The sequence below is a fragment of the Dendropsophus ebraccatus genome, chromosome 11 (genome assembly GCF_027789765.1).
Source record: "Dendropsophus ebraccatus isolate aDenEbr1 chromosome 11, aDenEbr1.pat, whole genome shotgun sequence".
NCBI classification, from domain to species: Eukaryota; Metazoa; Chordata; class Amphibia; order Anura; family Hylidae; genus Dendropsophus; species Dendropsophus ebraccatus.
The window spans coordinates 99,914,152-99,941,457 of record NC_091464.1 but is presented as its reverse complement, the minus strand read 5'-3'; the positions used below and the strand labels follow the sequence as shown (position 1 = coordinate 99,941,457).

General features: G+C 50.3%; 1 protein-coding gene across 2 annotated transcripts in view; it reads right to left on the bottom strand.

The window, feature by feature from the left end:
• Positions 1-3,376: 3,376 nt before the first annotated feature.
• The window catches only part of PTGFRN (prostaglandin F2 receptor inhibitor), a 52,183-nt gene continuing 28,253 nt past the window's right edge, over positions 3,377-27,306 (bottom strand). The window contains exons 3-9 of one of the 2 annotated variants that reach the window (XM_069944481.1): positions 13,443-13,862; positions 13,037-13,360; positions 8,380-8,778; positions 7,061-7,456; positions 6,824-6,931; positions 6,066-6,362; positions 3,377-4,156 (exon numbers count right to left, since the gene is read on the bottom strand). In XM_069944481.1, coding sequence (XP_069800582.1) covers positions 3,987-4,156; positions 6,066-6,362; positions 6,824-6,931; positions 7,061-7,456; positions 8,380-8,778; positions 13,037-13,360; positions 13,443-13,862 — 2,114 coding nt within the window. In that variant the 3' untranslated portion in view covers positions 3,377-3,986. The remainder of the gene's footprint in view (positions 4,157-6,065; positions 6,363-6,823; positions 6,932-7,060; positions 7,457-8,379; positions 8,779-13,036; positions 13,361-13,442; positions 13,863-27,306) is intronic. The other variant, XM_069944482.1, reaches the window with a different exon arrangement.

Sequence of the window (27,306 nt, the reverse complement as noted above, 5' to 3'; positions counted from 1 at the left end):
ATCAGTGCACAGTCCCACCGTAGCCACTGATTGGATGAGTGGGCTGTCAGTGAGCTGGGAGCCAGAGAAGCAGGTGGGAGTACAGGGAGGTAAGTATGATCTGTTAAGGGCCGGCAGCTAATTAGGTAAATAGGCAGCGGCTACATTCTCGCAGCAGATTGAAAATCCTCTGTGAGAATGCAGATACATAGGCCATAACAGTACAGAGTATCGCAGTGGATTTTGCTGTGAAACGTACATGTAAATCTACCCTGGGCAATGTTATTAATGGATGGCATCGTTGGGGGTACTCGGCTGGAGCATCTTGTCACATGGGGGTACTTGGCCTGAAAAGGTTGAGAAACACTGATCTAACCTGTACTGCATGCATCAGGGGACATCAGAGGTGAGTTGCAAACAAACTCGCTGATAGCCCTGCAGCTGCGGACATTGATGTGCATGTGCAGGAACAGCAGGCATCTGTACATAGGTAAGCGTCACTGAATGAGGCGGCAGGAGGGGTGAGAGGGCGCTCTGGGGGTCATTGTCACAGACATGAGGTACGCAGCTGCAGGGGTATCAGCGGGTTGGTTGGTTATACCCCATAGTTTCCCTTTACCTCCTAGTGTTATGGCCTCTATAGAGACTGATTCAGCCCCCACAAGAGTCACATCAATGGGATGACAGGAACAGGGACTGAAATGACCACCCAGGGTCACTAATCCTCTGTATACTGTAGATATGGGGGCAGAATTTCAGCCCCTATTCCTGTCACCTGGACTTTTATCAATATGGAATTGCTGCCATAAAAAACAGCATTGCAACTAACTCACCTCCTTCTGGGAGGCCTGGGGGCGGGCGGAGGGAGCTGAGGAGCGGCCTGAGGTGACCCCTAGAGGAGGATGGGTAATCCGGCATTATCCCCAACGGCATCGCCAGCCCGTGCGGGGCGGGGCTAAAGGTCAGGGGGCGGAGCCAATCGGGACACATAGAAGACATCTCAGGGTAGAGGTCAGGACCTTGTATGAAAATCGGCTTCTTCACCTGTCTGGGGCTGGGGATCAGAGGAGAGCAGCCCCTACAGGGACTCACCAACCGGCCCAGGGGAATCTGCCTGCAGGGGAGCTCACTGCTTCAGTGTTCCCACAGTATCAGCCAGAGCTCCTCTTCTCCCCTGCTTGCCTCCCGACATGTGAGTGGTTACTCAGGCAGCAGCTGGCCCTGTCTCCCCCTCCTCCTCTGTGCCGTCAGCGACTGCTCTGCAGCGTCCAGCAGCGCTCCCCTCACTGCAGTGTGACAGGATGACAGTGTCAGAAGCCGCGGCCCCCAGTGTCAGGAAGCGGCCCTCTTCAGATGCGCTACTGGTTTACATTAATATACGATTTTAACACACACACTAGGCAGCCTCCCCGGATTGGCAATCGGGCAGCCCAGAGGGCATTTGCCCGGTACGACAGATTACCAATCCGGGCCTGCCTCCGACACAGCTATGCCCTGCACTTGGTTGTCCTCCAGTGCTTTTGTAGTGTCCACAACTTCATTGTGGGATTTGGCAAAGTCCTCCATTTTGGATTCAAGATGAGACGCGCAGGCCCCTATGGCAACCACATCATGGCGCATAGATTTCATAGCTGACTTAAAGTCCGCTTGCAGAGTAGCTTTAACATCTGCTAATAAGGCACGGACTAAAGCTTCTGTTATGGCGGCAGAGGGATGTGCAAGGGAGCTTCCCATCAGATCGCTGTTATGCTGCATTGCCACACGTGACAGGGAAGATGGCGTCTGCTTACCCCCTCCTGATGCTGAAGGCCTCGGTGGGCCGTTACCCCCGTCGTGCTGAGATGGAGGTGAGTAGCCCAGAGACTCTGATTGGGAGGAGTAGGAGCCCGGGAACACGTCACCTGGGAAGTCTGAGACGCTTGTGAGGCCGGATCGCTGTGTGAGGCTGGAGAGGCAGCTGCGCCATCTTGGACTTTTTGCAGGTCCTCATAGAGCCTGCAAGCTGCCAGGAGCTGGGTAGTGGAGGTTAGAGTCCATTCTGCAAGCCGTAGAATGTGTATAGCTGCTTTAGTACCGGTCACGATGCGGAGCTACTGTACCAAGCGTCTGCCGCCATGCGCTGCAGGCCACGCCCCAGGGGCTTTTATTCTTACTCTGTATATTGTGGTGCAGGAAACACAGAATGTTGCTTGTTTTCTACATCCTCTGCAGCTGTGACTGTTGGTACAATCCTATGATACTCCCCTGCAAATGGCCTTATCCTGCCAGCCTAAGCTGCCCTCCATGTATACTCTCCTCCCCATCTCCAGCCTGAGTGATCTGCCTTCTAGGTATGCTTCTCTCCTCCCCATCTCTTGTGATATGTGACCTCCATGTATGTTCTCCTCCCTATATACAACCTGTGTAAGCTTTCCTCCACGTATGCACTCTTCCCCATCTCCAGCTTGTGTGAGCTGCCCTCTATGTACACTCTTCTCCCCATCTCCAGCTTGTGTGAGCTGCCCTCTATGTACACTCTTCTCCCCATCTCCAGCTTGTGTGAGCTGCCCTCTATGTACACTCTTCTCCCCATCTCCAGCTTGTGTGAGCTGCCCTCTATGTACACTCTTCTCCCCATCTCCAGCTTGTGTGAGCTGCCCTCTATGTACACTCTTCTCCCCATCTCCAGCTTGTGTGAGCTGCCCTCTATGTACACTCTTCTCCCCATCTCCAGTGATCTGACCTCCATGTACGCTCTCCTCATTTCCAGCCTGTGTGATCTGCCCTCTTTGTATGATCTCCTCCCCATCTACAGCCTGTATAATTCCCCCATGCAACCCACAGAGAAAAGACCCCCACACACCCCAGGCAGGGTGTCCCCCAGCTCCCCACACACCCCAGGCAGGGTGTCCCCCAGCTCCCCACACACCCCAGGCAGGGTGTCCCCCAGCTCCCCACACACCCCAGGCAGGGTGTCCCCCAGCTCCCCACACACCCCAGGCAGGGTGTCCCCCAGCTCCCCACACACCCCAGGCAGGGTGTCCCCCAGCTCCCCACACACCCCAGGCAGGGTGTCCCCCAGCTCCCCACACACCCCAGGCAGGGTGTCCCCCAGCTCCCCACACACCCCAGGCAGGGTGTCCCCCAGCTCCCCACACACCCCAGGCAGGGTGTCCCCCAGCTCCCCACACACCCCAGGCAGGGTGTCCCCCAGCTCCCCACACACCCCAGGCAGGGTGTCCCCCAGCTCCCCACACACCCCAGGCAGGGTGTCCCCCAGCTCCCCACACACCCCAGGCAGGGTGTCCCCCAGCTCCCCACACACCCCAGGCAGGGTGTCCCCCAGCTCCCCACACACCCCAGGCATACCATCATCAATCCGCCCCAACATAGACAGAATCCATAACACAACCTGACGTAAAAAAATTAAAGGTTTTATTGCTTGGACGGAGCGAGGACAGAACACAGATCCACAATTTGTCGGTTCCCTTCTCCGCTGCTCAGGAGTGCAATTACATTGTCTGCTATGGAAGACAGAGGGAGGAGCCCGGGGCCCGGGGGTATGGCAGGGGCCCCAGGACTTACTCTGCAGGGAGAAAAGGGAAATCATGAAAATAAATCTGTATTTCTACTAAAAAAAAAAAAGAAATTAAGAAATGGAGCATCCCCTGCGGAGGCGTGTGCTTGAGAGGCATGTCCTCGGGGGCGGAGCCATGTCACAGTGTGCAGATGAGACAGGCTTATGGCATGGCAAAGCGGGGACAGCTCCTCCATCTGCAGAACTCCCCTCCATTGCATTGGTTTGGCTGACAGTTCAGGGCACACAATATACACACGAGGTAAATCCATTCAGAGGTTCAGGGGAGGGGGGGCTGTGGGACTTCTTGCTGGGTTGCGGGATGAGCACCATCTTGTTGCCACCCATTGTACTGCGGTGGCTGTCTCTTCCCCCCAGAAGAGTCACATGTCAGTCCTGTATCCCCCCCTCCCCCGTATAAGTCCATGGTTCAGTCTGAGGCTTCCCTACATCAGTCCATCTCCATGGACATGAGCCGCCGATGCTCCCGTCGCTTCTCCTGGACCGGCTGCGCCTTACAGCAAAAACGCGAACTGCAATATCCAATAAGGCAGGAGAAAAGCCCAGCCAGCAGAGACAGGCCGACACCAACCAGCAGCGGGAATCTGAAGGCGCTTAACACTGTGGGGGGCAGAAAAGACAGATTACTACGCAAGCAACAACAGACCAGCAACACCAACACTAACACCACCACCAACACTAACACTAACACCACCACCACCAGCAACACTAACATCACCACCACCAGCAACACTATCACCACCACCAGCAACACCAACACTAACACCACCACCAGCAACACCAACACTAACACCACCACCACCAGCAACACTAACATCACCACCACCAGCAACACTATCACCACCACCAGCAACACCAACACTAACACCACCACCAGCAACACCAACACTAACACCACCAGCAACACTAACATCACCACCACCAGCAACACTAACATCACCACCACCAGCAACACCAACACTAACACCACCACCAGCAACACCAACACTAACACCACCACCACCAGCAACACTAACATCACCACCACCAGCAACACTATCACCACCACCAGCAACACCAACACTAACACCACCACCAGCAACACCAACACTAACACCACCAGCAACACTAACATCACCACCACCAGCAACACTAACATCACCACCACCAGCAACACCAACACTAACACCACCACCAGCAACACCAACACTAACACCACCACCACCAGCAACACTAACACCACCACCAACACTAACACTAACACCACCAGCAACACCAACACTAACATCAGCACCACCAGCAACACTAACATCACCACCACCAGCAACACTAACATCACCACCACCAGCAACACCAACACTAACACCACCACCAGCAACACCAACACTAACACCACCACCACCAGCAACACTAACATCACCACCACCAGCAACACTATCACCACCACCAGCAACACCAACACTAACACCACCACCAGCAACACCAACACTAACACCACCAGCAACACTAACATCACCACCACCAGCAACACTAACATCACCACCACCAGCAACACCAACACTAACACCACCACCAGCAACACCAACACTAACACCACCAGCAACACTAACACCACCACCAACACTAACACTAACACCACCAGCAACACCAACACTAACATCACCACCACCAGCAACACTAACATCACCACCACCAGCAACACCAACACTAACACCACCAGCAACACTAACACCACCAGCAACACTAACACCACCAGCAACACTAACACCACCAGCAACACTAACACCACCAGCAACACTAACACCACCAGCAACACTAACACCACCAGCAACACTAACACCACCAGCAACACTAACACCACCAGCAACACTAACACCACCAGCAACACTAACACCACCAGCAACACCAACCAACACTAATACTAACACCACCGGCAACACTAACACCACCGGCAACACTAACACCACCGGCAACACTAACACCACCGGCAACACTAACACCACCGGCAACACTAACACCACCGGCAACACTAACACCACCGGCAACACTAACACCACCGGCAACACTAACACCACCGGCAACACTAACACCACCGGCAACACTAACACCACCGGCAACACTAACACCACCGGCAACACTAACACCACGGCAACACTAACACCACCAGCAACACTAACACCACCAGCAACACTAACACCACCAGCAACACTAACACCACCAGCAACACTAACACCACCAGCAACACTAACACCACCAGCAACACTAGCACCACCAGCAACACTAACACCACCAGCAACACTAACACCACCAGCAACACCAACCAACACTAATACTAACACCATCAGCAACACTAAGATCACTACCACCACCAGCAACACCACCATCACCACCAGCAGCAGCACTAACACCACACCACATAGAGGCAGGGAGGGGAAGGACAGGTCTAGAGATGCTGCTCCAGGGCTGTGATATATCATACACTGTGCTCTGCAGGTACTCTCTATAGGGGGCGCTCACTATAGTCACTTACAGTCCATCTTGACGCTCAGGGAGATGATGTCGGAGGTGATGGCCTCTTGTCTGCTCCAGCCGCCCTCGCCGCTCCGCACCCACGGTGTCACGGTGCAGTAATGGCCGCCGGTGTCGTCCTCCTGGCAGCCGTACACCCGCAGCCTGTACTCCATGTCGCTGACCCGCTCCAGGGACACCTCGCTGCTGCTGTTCCTCTGGTTGTGTCGGACCTGAGCGCCGCGATCTACGGCCGCCAGGAACAAGGAGGATCCGCCCACTCTCTGCACGAACCAGGATACATCGAATGCCAGGTCACCTGTGAAGAAGAGGTGGAGAGGGGGGCATGGGTCACATGACCTGGTGAGGGGGGCGCCATGGGTCACATGACCTGGTGAGGGGGGCGCCATGGGTCACATGACCTGGTGAGGGGGGCGCCATGGGTCACATGACCTGGTGAGGGGGGCGCCATGGGTCACATGACCTGGTGAGGGGGGCGCCATGGGTCACATGACCTGGTGAGGGGGGCGCCATGGGTCACATGACCTGGTGAGGGGGGGCGCCATGGGTCACATGACCTGGTGAGGGGGGCGCCATGGGTCACATGACCTGGTGAGGGGGGCGCCATGGGTCACATGACCTGGTGAGGGGGGCGCCATGGGTCACATGACCTGGTGAGGGGGGCGCCATGGGTCACATGACCTGGTGAGGGGGGCGCCATGGGTCACATGACCTGGTGAGGGGGGCGCCATGGGTCACATGACCTGGTGAGCGTGTTACCTGGATCCACGGCCGGACCATCTATGGTAATGATGCACCAGAACTCTGCTCTCTCGCCGTGGTACACGCTCAGGCTGTCTGACCGCGCCGTCACATTGAACACTGGACCTTATAGGAAGAACACGGAGGGTTAAAGTCCAACGCCACATGGGGCCGCTCGGACCTCCAGCCCGCCGCCACATGGGGCCGCTCGGACCTCCAGCCCGCCGCCACATGGGGCCGCTCGGACCTCCCTACCTGAAGTCTGGAAGTGGAGGGGCATGGGGTTGGTGGTCTTGTTGTGCGCCATCCTCCAGGCCCCGCCTCCACCCTGCGTCCACGCGGTTATCTGGCACTGGTAGGAGCCCACGTCCTGGCTCTGCGCCCGGCACAGTCTGAACAGGTAGGCGCCCTCCTTGCCCTTCTCCAGCATGGTGTTGATGAGCGCGCTCGACCTTCGGCGTATTACACCGTCTCGGCTCAGCGAGATCACAAAGATGGGGGCAGCACCTTCCTGTGGGGGTCTCAGTGTCACTTCGACAGAATACTGGGGGGAGGGGAGGTTCTGGGCCTGGACTGTGCAGATCATCTCAAAGGTTCCTCCAGCCGCAGACACCATCTTTATCAGCCGAGCGTCCACCACCACAGAGGAGCCTGCAGGGAGGACAATGCGGCAGAATGAGCACAGCTCTGGAGAATAAGAACTGATATAAAAGCAGAATAGTGAGTGCAGCTCTGGAGGATGAGACACAATGTAACAGCAGAATAGTGAGTGCAGCTCTGGAGGATGAGACATGATGTAACAGCAGAATAGTGAGTGCAGCTCTGGAGGATGAGACATGGTGTAACAGCAGAATAGTGAGTGCAGCTCTGGAGGATGAGACATGATGTAAAAGCAGAATAGTGAGTGCAGCTCTGGAGGATGAGACACAATGTAACAGCAGAATAGTGAGTGCAGCTCTGGAGGATGACAGGATGTAACAGCAGAATAGTGAGTGCAGCTCTGGAGGATGAGACATGGTGTAACAGCAGAATAGTGAATGCAGCTCTGGAGGATGAGACATGGTGTAACAGCAGAATAGTGAGTGCAGCTCTGGAGGAGGAGTCATGATGTAACAGCAGAATAGTGAGTGGAGCTCTGGAGGATGAGACCAGCTGTAACAGCAGAATAGTGAGTGCAGCTCTGGAGGAGGAGACATGATGTAACAGCAGAATAGTGAGTGGAGCTCTGGAGGAGGAGTCATGATGTAACAGCAGAATAGTGAGTGCAGCTCTGGAGGATGAGACATGATGTAACAGCAGAACAGTGAGTGCAGCTGTAAAGGATGAGACATGATGTAACAGCAGAATAGTGAGTGCAGCTCTGGAGGATGAGACATGATGTAACAGCAGAACAGTGAGTGCAGCTGTAAAGGATGAGACATGATGTAACAGCAGAACAGTGAGTGCAGCTCTGGAGGATGGGACACAATGTAACAGCAGAATAGTGAGTGCACCCCGGAGGATGAGACACAATGTAACAGCAGAAGAGTGCAGCTCTGGAGGCTAGCACTTCTGTATAGCATTCTCCTCCTCACCTGCGGTCACCCAGGTCAGTCTGGCAGGTGGTGACATCTCCTGGGCGGCAGGAGTCCAGCTCTGGTTGCGCAGTTGTCTCCAGCTGGTCCCGGTGCAGTGGTAGTCGCCCTTGTCCTCCTCAGACGTCCACTGTATACGCAGCACAAAGGTTTGGGGTCCCCGGCGGGACAGGAAGAGCTCCCCCCTCTCCACCCGCTGCTGGTACGTGGCTCCTGCCTGCAGGCTTCCCTCTCGGTCCAGGGCCCCCACGAGGATCGGGGAGCTGTTCCCCTGAGATGGTGTAAAATACCAGGACACAGAGAGATGGGGGGCCCCGGTCATGTGACACAACAGCTCCGAGGGCTCCTCTGCCACCTGGGGGGCCACAGAAATGTTCAGGGACACCTTGAGATCCGGGGCTAAGAGGACAACACAAAAGATGGTGAGAGCAAGCACAGGCGAAAACAAAGGAGCAAGCGAGCACAGGCGAGAACAAAGGAGCAAGCGAGCACAGGCGAGAACAAAGGAGCAAGCGAGCACAGGCGAGAACAAAGGAGCAAGCGAGCACAGGCGAGAACAAAGGAGCAAGCGAGCACAGGCGAGAACAAAGGAGCAAGCGAGCACAGGCGAGAACAAAGGAGCAAGCGAGCACAGGCAAAAACAAAGGAACAAGCGAGCACAGGCAAAAACAAAGGAACAAGCGAGCACAGGCAAAAACAAAGGAGCAAGCGAGCACAGGCAAAAACAAAGGAGCAAGCGAGCACAGGCAAAAACAAAGGAGCAAGCGAGCACAGGCAAAAACAAAGGAGCAAGCGAGCACAGGCAAAAACAAAGGAGCAAGCGAGCACAGGCGAGAACAAAGGAGCAAGCGAGAACAAAGGAGCAAGCGAGAACAAAGGAGCAAGCGAGAACAAAGGAGCAAGCGAGAACAAAGGAGCAAGCGAGCACAGGCGAGAACAAAGGAGCAAGCGAGCACAGGCGAGAACAAAGGAGCAAGCGAGCACAGGCAAAAACAAAGGGGCAAGCGAGCACAGGGAAAAACAAAGGAGCAAGCGAGCACAGGCGAGAACAAAGGAGCAAGCGAGAACAAAGGAGCAGGCGAGAACAAAGGAGCAAGCGAGCACAGGCGAGAACAAAGGAGCAAGCGAGCACAGGCGAGAACAAAGGAGCAAGCGAGCACAGGCGAGAACAAAGGAGCAAGCGAGCACAGGCGAGAACAAAGGAGCAAGCGAGCACAGGCGAGAACAAAGGAGCAAGCGAGCACAGGCGAGAACAAAGGAGCAAGCGAGCACAGGCGAGAACAAAGGAGCAAGCGAGCACAGGCGAGAACAAAGGAGCAAGCGAGCACAGGCGAGAACAAAGGAGCAAGCAAGCACAGGCGAGAACAAAGGAGCAAGCGAGCACAGGCGAGAACAAAGGAGCAAGCGAGCACAGGCAAAAACAAAGGGGCAAGCGAGCACAGGCGAGAACAAAGGAGCAAGCGAGCACAGGCGAGAACAAAGGAGCAAGCGAGAACAAAGGAGCAAGCGAGCACAGGCGAGAACAAAGGAGCAAGCGAGCACAGGCAAAAACAAAGGAGCAAGCGAGCACAGGCAAAAACAAAGGAGCAAGCGAGCACAGGCAAAAACAAAGGGGCAAGCGAGCACAGGGAAAAACAAAGGAGCAAGCGAGCACAGGCGAAAACAAAGGAGCAAGCGAGCACAGGCGAAAACAAAGGAGCAAGCGAGCACAGGCGAGAACAAAGGAGCAAGCGAGCACAGGCGAGAACAAAGGAGCAAGCGAGCACAGGCGAGAACAAAGGAGCAAGCGAGCACAGGCGAGAACAAAGGAGCAAGCGAGCACAGGCGAGAACAAAGGAGCAAGCGAGCACAGGCGAGAACAAAGGAGCAAGCGAGCACAGGCGAGAACAAAGGAGCAAGCGAGCACAGGCGAGAACAAAGGAGCAAGCGAGCACAGGCGAGAAAGGAGCAAGCGAGCACAGGCGAGAACAAAGGAGCAAGCGAGCACAGGCGAGAACAAAGGAGCAAGCGAGCACAGGCGAGAACAAAGGAGCAAGCGAGCACAGGCGAGAACAAAGGAGCAAGCGAGCACAGGCGAGAACAAAGGAGCAAGCGAGCACAGGCAAAAACAAAAGGGCAAGCGAGCACAGGCGAGAACAAAGGAGCAAGCGAGCACAGGCGAGAACAAAGGAGCAAGCGAGCACAGGCGAGAACAAAGGAGCAAGCGATCACAGGCGAGAACAAAGGAGCAAGCGAGCACAGGCGAGAACAAAGGAGCAAGCGAGCACAGGCGAGAACAAAGGAGCAAGCGAGCACAACACAGGCGAGACTGAAGGAGCGAGCACAGGCGAAAACAAAGGAGCAAGCGAGCACAACACAGGCGAGACTGAAGGAGCGAGCACAGGTGAAAACAAAGGAGTAAGCGAGCGCTAGCACAGACGAGAACAAAGTAGCAAGTGAGGACGACACAGGCGAGACCGAAGGAGCGAGCAAGCACGACACAGGCAACACAGAAGGACTAACCCAGGAGAGAGTGCGAGTGACAGAAGGAGATAACAGGAGAGAGTGCGAGTGACAGAGGGAGATAACAGGAGAGAGTGCGAGTGACAGAAGGAGATAACAGGAGAGAGTGAGTGACAGAGGGCGAGATAACAGGAGAGTGCGAGTGACAGAGGGAGATAACAGGAGAGAGTGCGAGTGACAGAAGGAGATAACAGGAGAGAGTGCGAGTGACAGAGGGAGATAACAGGAGAGAGTGAGTGACAGAGGGAGATAACAGGAGAGAGTGCGAGTGACAGAGGGAGATAACAGGAGAGAGTGCGAGTGACAGAGGGAGATAACAGGAGAGAGTGCGAGTGACAGAGGGAGATAACAGGAGAGAGTGCGAGTGACAGAGGGAGATAACAGGAGAGAGGGCGAGATAACAGGAGAGAGTGCGAGTGACAGAGGGAGATAACAGGAGAGAGCGAGTGACAGAGGGAGATAACAGGAGAGAGTGCGAGTGACAGAGGGAGATAACAGGAGAGAGCGAGTGACAGAGGGAGATAACAGGAGAGAGTGCGAGTGACAGAGGGAGATAACAGGAGAGAGTGCGAGTGACAGAGGGAGATAACAGGAGAGAGTGCGAGTGACAGAGGGCGAGATAACAGGAGAGAGCGAGTGACAGAGGGAGATAACAGGAGAGAGTGCGAGTGACAGAGGGAGATAACAGGAGAGAGTGCGAGTGACAGAGGGAGATAACAGGAGAGAGTGCGAGTGACAGAGGGAGATAACAGGAGAGAGTGCGAGTGACAGAGGGAGATAACAAGAGAGAGTGAGTGACAGAGGGAGATAACAGGAGAGAGTGCGAGTGACAGAGGGAGATAACAGGAGAGAGCGAGTGACAGAGGGAGATAACAGGAGAGAGTGCGAGTGACAGAGGGAGATAACAGGAGAGAGTGCGAGTGACAGAGGGAGATAACAGGAGAGAGTGAGTGACAGAGGGAGATAACAGGAGAGAGTGAGTGACAGAGGGAGTACCACAGGAGAGAGTGCGAGTGACAGAGGGAGATAACAGGAGAGAGTGAGTGACAGAGGGAGATAACAGGAGAGAGTGCGAGTGACAGAGGGAGATAACAGGAGAGAGTGCGAGTGACAGAGGGAGATAACAAGAGAGAGTGAGTGACAGAGGGAGATAACAGGAGAGAGTGAGTGACAGAGGGAGATAACAGGAGAGAGTGCGAGTGACAGAGGGGGAGAACAGGAGAGAGTGAGTGACAGAAGGAGATAACAGGAGAGAGCGAGTGACAGAGGGAGATAACAGGAGAGAGCGAGTGACAGAGGGAGATAACAGGAGAGAGTGCGAGTGACAGAAGGAGATAACAGGAGAGAGCGAGTGACAGAGGGAGATAACAGGAGAGAGTGCGAGTGACAGAGGGAGATAACAGGAGAGAGTGCGAGTGACAGAGGGAGATAACAGGAGAGAGTGCGAGTGACAGAGGGAGATAACAAGAGAGAGTGCGAGTGACAGAGGGAGATAACAGGAGAGAGTGAGTGACAGAGGGAGATAACAGGAGAGAGTGAGTGACAGAGGGAGATAACAGGAGAGAGCGAGTGACAGAGGGAGATAACAGGAGAGAGCGAGTGACAGAGGGAGATAACAGGAGAGAGTGCGAGTGACAGAGGGAGATAACAGGAGAGAGTGCAAGTGACAGAGGGAGATAACAAGAGAGAGTGCGAGTGACAGAGGGAGATAACAGGAGAGAGTGAGTGACAGAGGGAGATAACAGGAGAGAGTGCGAGTGACAGAGGGAGATAACAGGAGAGAGTGAGTGACAGAGGGAGATAACAGGAGAGAGTGCGAGTGACAGAGGGAGATAACAGGAGAGAGTGAGTGACAGAGGGAGATAACGAGAGAGTGCGAGTGACAGAGGGAGATAACAAGAGAGAGTGCGAGTGACAGAGGGAGATAACAGGAGAGAGTGCGAGTGACAGAGGGAGATAACAGGAGAGAGTGCGAGTGACAGAGGGAGATAACAGGAGAGAGTGCGAGTGACAGAGGGAGATAACAGGAGAGAGTGCGAGTGACAGAGGGAGATAACAGGAGAGAGTGAGTGACAGAGGGAGATAACAGGAGAGAGTGAGTGACAGAGGGAGATAACAGGAGAGAGTGAGTGACAGAGGGAGAGCGCACACTCACCATCACGCACCACCTGCACTCTGACGGGAGACGACTTCTCCTCAGCAGCTCGGTACCAGGTGCCGTTCCGGAGCAGCATCCAGGCGCTGGCTTGGCAGGTGTACTCCCCGGAGTCCCATGCGTGTGGCACCAGCAGCTGGTGGGTGGTCTGGTGGTCGGGGTCAGGCTCACTGGGTAGTTGGTGCAGCTCTCCTGAATATGAGTGTAACCAGTGCACGCGGGTGATGAGAGGGGCGCTGGAGTCTACGGATACGAGGCAGGACAGCCTAAAGGGGGCGCCCTCTGACACGGCCAGGGCCGGCTCCATGATGGACACCACCAGCTCTGCGGATAAGGACACAATACTGAGTTGTGCACTGGTTCAAAGTAATGCCCCCCCCCATAGGATCCGCTGCCGGGTACTAACCGATGGGACGGACTTCCACCTTGGCCGCAGCGGCCATCTTCTCCTGGATCTTCTCCCAGCCTTCGGCCCCTGGCACCCAGGTACGGGCCACACAGCTGTACTCTCCGGCGTCCCCCAGCTGTGCCCCCTCCACTCTCAGGGTGTAAGTATCAGCCTCTGCCGTGTCCACCCGTAACTCCCCACCGCTGTAGCGGGCCAGGTATCCTGTGCCGGGCTGCAGACGCCCCAGGTGCGTCAGAGTCAGGACCTCAGAGAGCGACCCCCCCGACTGGCGCTGCCAGGTGAGGGAGAGGTGGGCATGAGTGGTGCCATCTTCTAGTGAGGCCTGGCACACTATCTGGAAGGAGCCGCCTTCTGTCACATTATGGGTGCTGGAGCGGCGACCCTTGGGGACCTGGAGGTGCAGGGTGTCCGCAATCACTGCAGAGACAAGACATAAGGGGATGAGATGTGGCAGAGCGTGCTGCCAGAGCCAAGATAGGCGGCTAATACACTGCGGCTCCACCCAGCTCTACAGATCCTGCAGCCCTATAATACATGGAATATTCCAGATAATCACATTGTAGGATTTATAACAATTATCATTTTATTCCATTGGTCGCCGTCCAACCAGAGCAAATCGTGATGTATCTGAGGGCTTGGCTATGGATGATGGACATCTTTGTGTGGGTTGGATAAAGCTGTTCCATTGTAGGTATGTATGGTGGAGTTCTCTATAGATATAGTTGTGTCCAGGAAATGGATTTTGGATTTGGAGTAGCTGAGTGTGAGTTTGATGGTGGGATGGAAGTTATTAAAGTTGCTGTGGAAGGTGAGCAGTTCCTCTTCCAATGGTGTCCAAATTATGAGTAAATCATCAATGTACCGGAGATAAGCTAGAGGTCTGATCATACAAGTATTTAGGAACTCCTCCTCCAATTTGGCCGTGAAGAGATTGGCATATTGAGGAGACATTTTGCTTCCCATAGCACTTCCCATACATTGCAGATACATGTCATAGTTCTGGTTAAGCACAAACCTGATGAGTTGTGGTGTTGGTTCTGCCCTTCTGCCTTCTGCCCTGCAAAACAACTTGACAGAACCCAATTTTGCAGTGATATAGAATTTTTTTTCGCAGATTGCGATTAAAAGAGTTTTTCTATGACAATGGATTTTAACTCACAAACTGACAGAGAACAAGAACCTACAAACAACAACAAGAGGACAACCTGGACTCCACGACCCGGACATAATCAAACCCTGGATTACTACATAGACTGCTTTAGAAAGAAAGTTAAATCTGGTATTTTGGATAAACGAGAAAACCAAACACATAACCTCAGTGCGGAGGAAAGGAAAGCTATAAAATCTCTAAAACTTAACAAAAATATCACTATTACAGCGGCAGATAAAGGAGGAGCTGTAGTGATTATGAACACGTCTGATTATATCAAAGAAGCAAAGAGACAACTCCAGGACAGAAGATACTACAAGCCATTGCAGGAGGACCCCACAAAACCATATACTAAGGAACCTTTAAATGTCATAGGGAGCTCCAACTCTACATCTACCAATCTACTGGACCTTGTACCAGACAATCCCAAAATGGGGACTTTCTACATCCTACCAAAAATACATAAAGAAGGTGATCCAGGGAGACCAATCATCTCTGGTATTGGGACACTAACAGAAGCCATCTCTGGCTGGGTTGAGAATATTTTAAAGCCTTTGGTGAAGCAAACACCCAGATGTGTCCAGGACACCACCGACATTGTCTACAAACTGTCAGCCCTGGGCCCACTACCACGGCACACGATATTGGCCACCATGGATGTGGAATCTCTGTATTCAAACATCCCCCATGAGGACGGCATTGCTGCCTGCCAACACAACAAGGCCATGGAACCAACAACACAACTCATCAGGTTTGTGCTTAACCAGAACTATGACATGTATCTGCAATGTATGGGAAGTGCTATGGGAAGCAAAATGTCTCCTCAATATGCCAATCTCTTCACGGCCAAATTGGAGGAGGAGTTCCTAAATACTTGTATGATCAAACCTCTAGCTTATCTCCGGTACATAGATGATTTACTCATGATGGACAGCATCGGAAGAGGAACTGCTCACCTTCCACAGCAACTTTAATAACTTCCATCCCACCATCAAACTCACACTCAGCTACTCCAAATCCAAAATCCATTTCCTGGACACAACCATATCTATAGAGAACACCACCATACAAACCTACAGGCCACCCAGCATACCTACAATGGAACAGCTTTCATCCAACCCACACAAAGATGTCCATCATCCATAGCCAAGCCCTCAGATACATCAGGATTTGCTCTGGTGATAAAGATAGAGAACACCACCTATCATCTTTAAAGGGAATGTGTCGCCAAGTAAAAAAAATTTTTGAAAGTGTTAAAACTGAATTTGTTATTTTTTTTATTAATTTATATGTGTTTTTAATTTTTTTAACATGTCAGTAAATATGAAAAATTAACAATCGAATTTTTCATTTTTCTCAGTGATGGCCACCAGGGGGAGCTCCAGCAGGAAACTGCTGGTAAAAGCAGCCTGAAAAAGGGATGCTGAAAAAAAAGAGGCTGTCCCTGCTCAGCTGCTGTGACATCATCACCTCCCCCCTCTTTTCACAAAAGAACAAAGAGGGGAAAGGTGATATTATGTGTACTGTTGGGCATCGCCATTTTGTTGTTGTCTGCACAGCAGTACAGCTAGAAGAAGCATGTGACACTGAGGACACCAGAGAACAATAGCCTGTACTCTCCTGTGTGTCTGTCTACATATCTATCTATCTATCTATCTATCTATCTATCTATCTCCTATCTATCTATCTATCTATCTATCTCCTATCTATCTATCTATCTATCTCCTATCTATCTATCTATCTATCTATCTATCTAGCCTACCTGTGCAATGTGTGACACTGCAGACACCAGCGAACACTAGCCTGTATATGTGTATATATATATATATATATATATATATATATATATATATATATATATATATATATATAATTTATTTATTTACAGGCTAGTGTTCGCTGGTGTCCGCTGTGTCACACATTTCACAGGTAGGCTAGATAGATAGATAGATAGATAGATAGATAGGAGATAGATAGATAGATAGATAGGAGATAGATAGATAGATAGATAGATAGATAGATAGATAGATAGGAGATAGATAGATAGATATAGATAGATAGGAGATAGATAGATAGGAGATAGATAGATAGATAGATAGATAGATAGGAGATAGATAGATAGATAGATAGATAGATAGATAGGAGATAGATAGATAGATAGATAGATAGATAGATAGATAGATAGATAGATAGATAGATATGTAGACAGACACACAGGAGAGTACAGGCTAGTGTTCGCTGGTGTCCGCTGTGTCACACATTTCACAGGTAGGCGGGATATAGAGACAGGGGGTAGAGGCTGGGGTGATGGGAGGGAGAGGCTGGGGTGATGGGAGGGAGAGGCTGGGGTGACAGGGGGGAGAGATGCTGGGGTGATGGGAGGGAGAGGCTGGGGTGATGGGAGGGAGAGGCTGGGGTGACAGGGGGCAGAGAGGCTGGGGTGATGGGAGGGAGAGGCTGGGGTGATGGGAGGGAGAGGCTGGGGTGACAGGGGGCAGAGAGGCTGGGGTGACAGGGGGCAGAGAGGCTGGGGTGACAGGGGGCGGGGAAAAGTGGGGGGCACAGGGAGAAGGCACGGTAGAGGCAGGCTGGTTTCCCCCAGAACAGGGCAGCACGGTGGCTCAAGTGGTTAGCACTCTCCGTGTCTCTCCGTGTTTGCGTGGGTTTCCTCCCACACCCAAAACATACAGATAGGTGAATTGTGAGCCCTAAAGGGGACAGGGAGCAATAATTGGCAAAAAAAAAACAAAAAAAAACGATGTAAAGTGCTGCAGAATCTGTGTGCGCTATACAAATAAAAGCATTATTATTATTATTATTATAACAGTTACAGGAGGTGGTGGGGGTGAGAGTAGGTGAAGGGGAGAGAGGAGAAGATGATGGGGGTGAGAGGAGAAGATGATGGGGGTGAGAGGAGAAGATGATGGGGGTGAGAGGAGAAGATGATGGGGGTGAGAGGAGAAGATGATGGGGGTGACAGAGGAGGGGTTGATGGGGGTGACAGAGGAGGGGATGATGGGGGTGACAGAGGAGGGGATGATGGGGGTGACAGAGGAGGGGATGATGGGGGTGACAGAGGAGGGGATGATGGGGGTGACAGAGGAGGGGATGATGGGGGTGACAGAGGAGGGGATGATGGGGGTGACAGAGGAGGGGATGATGGGGGTGACAGAGGAGGGGATGATGGGGGTGACAGAGGAGGGGATGATGGGGGTGACAGAGGAGGGGATGATGGGGGTGACAGAGGAGGGGATGATGGGGGTGACAGAGGAGGGGATGATGGGGGTGACAGAGGAGGGGATGATGGGGGTGACAGAGGAGGGGATGATGGGGGTGACAGAGGAGGGGATGATGGGGGTGACAGAGGAGGGGATGATGGGGGTGACAGAGGAGGGGATGATGGGGGTGACAGAGGAGGGGATGATGGGGGTGACAGAGGAGGGGATGATGGGGGTGACAGAGGAGGTGAGGAGATGAGGGGGTGGATTTAACATCGGGGATCTAATCGGCGCAGAATAATCCTATTCAGACCTGAGAGGGATCCGGGCAGCTGTCAGAGAACCAGGCCGGCGAGGAGTCGGGGTGCGCGCTCCGGGCTGTGACAGGAGTGGAATGCAAACCGGAAGATGGGGCAGCCCCGGCATCCATCGGCCGCTGCCGCTGTTTCCACCTGGTGGCCCTGGACGCCGGGGCTGCCCCATCTCCCAGTCTGCATTCTGTTACAGCCCGGAGCGCGCACCCCGACTCCTCGCCGGCCCGGTTCTCTGACAGCTGCCCGGATCCCTCTCAGGTCTGAATAGGATTATTCTGCGCCGATTAGATCCCCGATGTTAAATCCACCCCCTCATCTCCTCACCTCCTCTGTCACCCCCATCACGATGCTGCCGCACCCGGGTCCGGCAGCCGCAGGGGGGACAGCATGCAGCAGGGGGGACGCTACTGTGCCCTGCTCCTCCAGCGATCAGCCTGACTCTCTCCATCCCCCCGCAGCATGCTGCTGGGGGAAAGGAGAGAGCTGCGGTGACTGGTGGCGGGACATTGCTGGGTGATAGCAGTGTCCCGATACACCCAAAGCACAAGTTTATTTACTTTCTCCCACTCCGGCGGGGGGTGGGGGGTGGGTGGAGAGAGAGCGCTGCACACACAGATCTCCTGTCTCTCTCTCCTCCCTGGTTCCCGTGCCGCCCGTGCCGGGACTTCAAGAAAATGGTGCCGCCACCCACCCCATGTACTTCAGCTGTGTACTGCGCATGTCTATGCGCATGCGCAGTACACAGCGACGGAACCTCAATGTAAGTGAACCAGACGGACTCCGTCGGTTCACTCTAATGATCTGGAGGTGCCGTATAGCGTCTGTGTGTGTGCCGTGAAATGACGTCACACACAGACACTATAAACATGGCAGCCCCCTGTGCAGGAGTAAATTTTATTAAAAATAATCAAACACTAAGTTAAAAAAAAAAAAAAAAAATCCAACACACTTATTTGATCTTATTACTTTTCATTAAAAAATTTCCAAAAATGTGACACTGTCCCTTTAAGAGAGACATTCCTAAAACAAGGCTACCATCCAATAACTATAGATGAACAGATCCACAGAGCCAAAAGAATTCCAAGACAAAGCCTCCTGGGATATAAGCAGAAGGAGGAGAACAGCCGGGGACCATTGGTGGTCACCTATAACCCTCATATGAAGATCCTACAAAAGATTGCTGCTCAACTACAACCAATATTCCAGAGGGACAACAGACTAAGATTTTCCCAGAATTACCTCTTTCATTCAAACAGCCCCCAAATTTAAGAAACCTCCTTGTAAAAAGCGCTCATCAACAGAGCCGGGCACCTTCCCCTGCCACACCAGAGCCGGGCACCTCCCCCTGCCACACCAGAGCCGGGCACCTCCCCCTGCCACACCAGAGCCGGGCACCTCCCCCTGCCACACCAGAGCCAGGCACCTTCCCCCGCCACACCAGAGCCGGGCACCTTCCCCTGCCACACCAGAGCCGGGCACCTTCCCCTGCCACACCAGAGCCGGGCACCTTCCCCTGCCACACCAGAGCCGGGCACCTTCCCCTGCCACACCAGAGCCGGGCACCTTCCCCTGCCACACCAGAGACTGACACCTTCCCCTGCCACACCAGAGCCGGGCACCTCCCCCTGCCACACCAGAGCCGGGCACCTCCCCCTGCCACACCAGAGCCGGGCACCTTCCCCTGCCACACCAGAGCCGGGCACCTTCCCCCGCCACACCAGAGCCGGGCACCTTCCCCTGCCACACCAGAGACTGACACCTTCCCCTGCCACACCAGAGCCGGGCACCTTCCCCTGCCACACCAGAGCCGGGCACCTTCCCCTGCCACACCAGAGCCGGGCACCTTCCCCTGCCACACCAGAGCCGGGCACCTTCCCCTGCCACACCAGAGCCGGGCACCTTCCCCTGCCACACCAGAGCCGGGCACCTTCCCCTGCCACACCAGAGCCGGGCACCTTCCCCTGCCACACCAGAGCCGGGCACCTTCCCCTGCCACACAAGAGCCGGGCACCTTCCCCTGCCACACCAGAGCCGGGCACCTTCCCCTGCCACACCAGAGCCGGGCACCTTCCCCTGCCACACCAGAGCCGGGCACCTTCCCCCGCCACACCAGAGCCGGGCACCTCCCCCTGCCACACCAGAAGATGCAGCACATGTCCCCACATAGTACAAACAAACACAATCCGCATCCTCAATACACTAAATATAAACTGGAAAGCAGAAACCTGCAGCTCCAGGAAGGGAAGCGGAGACTGGAAATAGTAACAGATAATTACCTTTCCCAACTAGTACAGGAACCAACAAGAGGGGGGGCCCTCCTGGACCTGATCTAACCAATAGGCCGGACAGAATATCAAAAATAGTGGTGGGGGGTCACCCAGGTAATAGTCACCATAACATAGTAAGTTTTCAATTATCCTTCAATAAACTGATTAGTAGAGGGGCTACAAAAACATTACATTTCAGGAAGGCTAATTTCCAAAAACTAAGAGAGGACCCCGGGGACATAGACTGGGGGGACACTGCCCTGAGATATAAGAGAGGACCCCGGGGACATAGACTGGGGGGACACTGCCCTGAGATATAAGAGAGGACCCCGGGGACATAGACTGGGGGGACACTGCCCTGAGATATAAGAGAGGACCCCGGGGACATAGACACTGCCCTGAGATATAAGAGAGGACCCCGGGGACATAGACTGGGGGGACACTGCCCTGAGATATAAGAGAGGACCCCGGGGACATAGACACTGCCCTGAGATATAAGAGAGGACCCCGGGGACATAGACTGGGGGGACACTGCCCTGAGATATAAGAGAGGACCCCGGGGACATAGACTGGGACACTGCCCTGAGATATAAGAGAGGACCCCGGGGACATAGACACTGCCCTGAGATATAAGAGAGGACCCCGGGGACATAGACTGGGGGGACACTGCCCTGAGATATAAGAGAGGACCCCGGGGACATAGACACTGCCCTGAGATATAAGAGAGGACCCCGGGGACATAGACTGGGGGGACACTGCCCTGAGATATAAGAGAGGACCCCGGGGACATAGACTGGGGGGACACTGCCCTGAGATATAAGAGAGGACCCCGGGGACATAGACTGGGGGGACACTGCCCTGAGATATAAGAGAGGACCCCGGGGACATAGACACTGCCCTGAGATATAAGAGAGGACCCCGGGGACATAGACTGGGGGGACACTGCCCTGAGATATAAGAGAGGACCCCGGGGACATAGACACTGCCCTGAGATATCAGAGAGGACCCCGGGGACATAGACTGGGGGGACACTGCCCTGAGATATAAGAGAGGACCCCGGGGACATAGACTGGGACACTGCCCTGAGATATAAGAGAGGACCCCGGGGACATAGACACTGCCCTGAGATATAAGAGAGGACCCCGGGGACATAGACTGGGGGGACACTGCCCTGAGATATAAGAGAGGACCCCGGGGACATAGACACTGCCCTGAGATATAAGAGAGGACCCCGGGGACATAGACTGGGGGGACACTGCCCTGAGATATAAGAGAGGACCCCGGGGACATAGACTGGGACACTGCCCTGAGATATAAGAGAGGACCCCGGGGACATAGACTGGGGGGACACTGCCCTGAGATATAAGAGAGGACCCCGGGGACATAGACTGGGGGGACACAGCCCTGAGATATAAGAGAGGACCCCGGGGACATAGACTGGGACACTGCCCTGAGATATAAGAGAGGACCCCGGGGACATAGACTGGGGGGACACTGCACTGAGATATAAGGGAGGACCCCGGGGACATAGACTGGGGGGACACTGCCCTGAGATATAAGAGAGGACCCCGGGGACATAGACTGGGGGGACACTGCCCTGAGATATTAGAGAGGACCCCGGGGACATAGACTGGGGGGACACTGCCCTGAGATATAAGAGAGGACCCCGGGGACATAGACTGGGGGGACACTGCCCTGAGATATAAGAGAGGACCCCGGGGACATAGACCGGGACACTGCCCTGAGATATAAGAGAGGACCCCGGGGACATAGACTGGGGGGACACTGCCCTGAGATATAAGAGAGGACCCCAGGGACATAGACTGGGGGGACACTCCCCTGAGATATAAGAGAGGACCCCGGGGACATAGACTGGGGGGACACTCCCCTGAGATATAAGAGAGGACCCCGGGGACATAGACTGGGACACAGCCCTGAGATATAAGAGAGGACCCCGGGGACATAGACTGGGGGGACACTGCCCTGAGATATAAGAGAGGACCCCGGGGACATAGACTGGGGGGACACTGCCCTGAGATATAAGAGAGGACCCCGGGGACATAGACTGGGACACTGCCCTGAGATATAAGAGAGGACCCCGGGGACATAGACACTGCCCTGAGATATAAGAGAGGACCCCGGGGACACTGCCCTGAGATATAAGAGAGGACCCCGGGGACATAGACTGGGGGGGACACTGCCCTGAGATATAAGAGAGGACCCCGGGGACATAGACTGGGACACTGCCCTGAGATATAAGAGAGGACCCCGGGGACATAGACTGGGGGGACACTGCCCTGAGATATAAGAGAGGACCCCGGGGACATAGACTGGGGGGACACTGCCCTGAGATATAAGAGAGGACCCCGAGGACATAGACTGGGGGGACACTGCCCTGAGATATAAGAGAGGACCCCGGGGACATAGACTGGGACACTGCCCTGAGATATAAGAGAGGACCCCGGGGACATAGACACTGCCCTGAGATATAAGAGAGGACCCCGGGGACATAGACTGGGGGGGACACTGCCCTGAGATATAAGAGAGGACCCCGGGGACATAGATTGGGGGGGACACTGCCCTGAGATATTAGAGAGGACCCCGGGGACATAGACTGGGACACTGCCCTGAGATATAAGAGAGGACCCCGGGGACATATGTAAGAGCATCCTGGGTAAATGGTGTGAAGGACACATACTGTACCATATGGGAATAAACGTAGTAGAAATAAGAGAAATCCAATGTGGTAACTTCAGCTGTAAGGGGGGCAATAAGTGATAAGAAACAAGCAGTCAGACTACTAAAACAAGAAGGTAGTGGGGAAGCATGGAGCGACTATAGACAGAAGAATAGAATGTGTAAAAAGCAAATAAAAGAAGCAAAAATAGCAACAGAAAGAAGGAAAGAAGAAGGATTTCCACAAAATGTAACAGGAATCCCAAAATGTTCTTCACCTATATAAACAACAAAAGACTTAAAACCGAAAATGTTGGTCCCCTCAAAAATAATCTGGGTGTAATGGTGGAGGGAGGAGAGGAAAAGGCCAATCTACTAAATACATTCTTCTCTACTGTATTCACAGAGGAGAATCCCATAACAGACGACATGACTAGGGATAATATAAATCCTCCCATAAATCTCACCTGCCTAAGTGGGGAGACTCTTTAAAAACATTAAAATCAATAAGTCACCGGTCCCAGAAGGCATCCATCCTAGAGTAGTGCAGGAATTATGTACTGTGTTAGACAGACCGATATTCCTAATATTTATAGATTCTATAATGACAGGGATTGTTCCACAGGACTGGCGCATAGCTAATGTGATACCAATATTCAAGAAGGGGTCAGAGAGTGATCCTGGAAACTACAAGCCTGTAAGTCTAACATCTATAGTAGGTAAAGTATATGAGGGGTTTGTAAGAGATGCTATACTGGGGTATAATATATAAGAGATGTATACTGGGGTATAATATATAAGAGATGTATACTGGGGTATAATATATAAGAGATGTATACTGGGGTATAATATATAAGAGATGTATACTGGAGTATAATATATAAGAGATGCTATACTGGGGTATAATATATAAGAGATGTATACTGGGGTATAATATATAAGAGATGTATACTGGAGTATAATATATAAGAGATGTATACTGGGGTGTATATATATATAAGAGGTGTATACTGGTGTATAATATATAAGAGATGTATACTGGGGTATAATATATAAGAGATGTATACTGGAGTATAATATATAAGAGATGCTATACTGGGGTATAATATATAAGAGGTGTATACTGGAGTATAATATATAAGAGATGCTATACTGGGGTATAATATATAAGAGGTGTATACTGGAGTATAATATATAAGAGATGCTATACTGGGGTATAATATATAAGAGAAGTATACTGGAGTATAATATATAAGAGATGCTATACTGGAGTATAATATATAAGAGATGCTATACTGGTGTATAATATATAAGAGATGTATACTGGGGTATAATATATAAGAGATGTATACTGGGGTATAATATATAAGAGATGTATACTGGGGTATGATATATAAGAGATGTATACTGGAGTATAATATATAAGAGGTGTATACTGGGGTATAATATATAAGAGATGTATACTGGGGTATAATATATAAGATGTATACTGGAGTATAATATATAAGAGATGCTATACTGGGGTATAATATATAAGAGATGTATACTGGGGTATAATATATAAGAGATGTATACTGGGGTATAATATATAAGAGATGTATACTGGGGTATAATATATAAGAGATGTATACTGGGGTATAATATATAAGAGATGTATACTGGAGTATAATATATAAGAGATGTATACTGGTGTATAATATATAAGAGATGTATACTGGGGTATAATATATAAGAGATGTATACTGGGGTATAATATATAAGAGATGTATACTGGAGTATAATATATAAGATGTATACTGGAGTATAATATATAAGAGATGCTATACTGGGGTATAATATATAAGAGATGTATACTGGGGTATAATATATAAGAGATGTATACTGGGGTATAATATATAAGATGTATACTGGAGTATAATATATAAGAGATGCTATACTGGGGTATAATATATAAGAGATGTATACTGGGGTATAATATATAAGAGATGTATACTGGGGTATAATATATAAGAGATGTATACTGGGGTATAATATATAAGAGATGCTATACTGGGGTATAATATATAAGAGATGCTATACTGGTGTATAATATATAAGAGATGTATACTGGGGTATAATATATAAGAGATGTATACTGGGGTATAATATATAAGAGATGTATACTGGGGTATAATATATAAGAGATGTATACTGGGATATAATATATAAGAGATGTATACTGGGGTATAATATATAAGAGATGTATACTGGGGTATAATATATAAGAGATGTATACTGGTGTATAATATATAAGAGATGTATACTGGAGTATAATATATAAGATGTATACTGGAGTATAATATATAATATGTATACTGGAGTATAATATATAAGAGATGTATACTGGTGTATAATATATAAGAGATGTATACTGGGGTATAATATATAAGATGTATACTGGAGTATAATATATAATATGTATACTGGAGTATAATATATAGGAGATGTATACTGGGGTATAATATATGAGATGTATACTGGGGTATAATATATAAGAGATGTATACTGGGGTATAATATATAAGAGATGCTATACTGGGGTATAATATATAAGAGATGCTATACTGGTGTATAATATATAAGAGATGTATACTGGGGTATAATATATAAGAGATGTATACTGGGGTATAATATATAAGAGATGTATACTGGGGTATAATATATAAGAGATGTATACTGGGATATAATATATAAGAGATGTATACTGGGGTATAATATATAAGAGATGTATACTGGGGTATAATATATAAGAGATGTATACTGGTGTATAATATATAAGAGATGTATACTGGAGTATAATATATAAGAGATGTATACTGGGGTATAATATATAAGAGATGTATACTGGGGTATAATATATAAGAGATGTATACTGGGATATAATATATAAGAGATGTATACTGGGGTATAATATATAAGAGATGTATACTGGGGTATAATATATAAGAGATGTATACTGGGGTATAATATATAAGAGATGTATACTGGTGTATAATATATAAGAGATGTATACTGGGGTATAATATATAAGAGATGTATACTGGGGTATAATATATAAGAGATGTATACTGTAGTATAATATATAAGATGTATACTGGGGTATAATATATAAGATGTATACTGGGGTATAATATATAAGAGATGTATACTAGAGTATAATATATAAGAGATGTATACTGGGGTATAATATATAAGAGATGTATACTGGGGTATAATATATAAGAGATGTATACTGGGGTATAATATATAAGAGATGTATACTGGGGTATAATATATAAGAGATGCTATACTGGTGTATAATATATAAGAGATGCTATACTGGGGTATAATATATAAGAGATGTATACTGGGGTATAATATATAAGAGATGTATACTGGAGTATAATATATAAGATGTATACTGGGGTATAATATATAAGAGATGTATACTAGAGTATAATATATAAGAGATGTATACTGGGGTATAATATATAAGATGTATACTGGAGTATAATATATAAGAGATGTATACTGGTGTATAATATATAAGAGATGTATACTGGAGTATAATATATAAGAGATGTATACTGGGGTATAATATATAAGAGATGTATACTGGAGTATAATATATAAGAGATGTATACTGGGGTATAATATATAAGAGATGCTATACTGGAGTATAATATATAAGAGATGTATACTGGAGTATAATATATAAGATGTATACTGGGGTATAATATATAAGAGATGTATACTAGAGTATAATATATAAGAGATGTATACTGGGGTATAATATATAAGATGTATACTGGAGTATAATATATAAGAGATGTATACTGGTGTATAATATATAAGAGATGTATACTGGAGTATAATATATAAGAGATGTATACTGGGGTATAATATATAAGAGATGTATACTGGAGTATAATATATAAGAGATGTATACTGGGGTATAATATATAAGAGGTGTATACTGGGGTATAATATATAAGAGATGTATACTGGGGTATAATATATAAGAGATGTATACTGGGGTATAATATATAAGAGGTGTATACTGGGGTATAATATATAAGAGATGCTATACTGGAGTATAATATATAAGAGATGTATACTGGAGTATAATATATAAGATGTATACTGGAGTATAATATATAAGATGTATACTGGGGTATAATATATAAGAGATGTATACTGGGGTATAATATATAAGAGA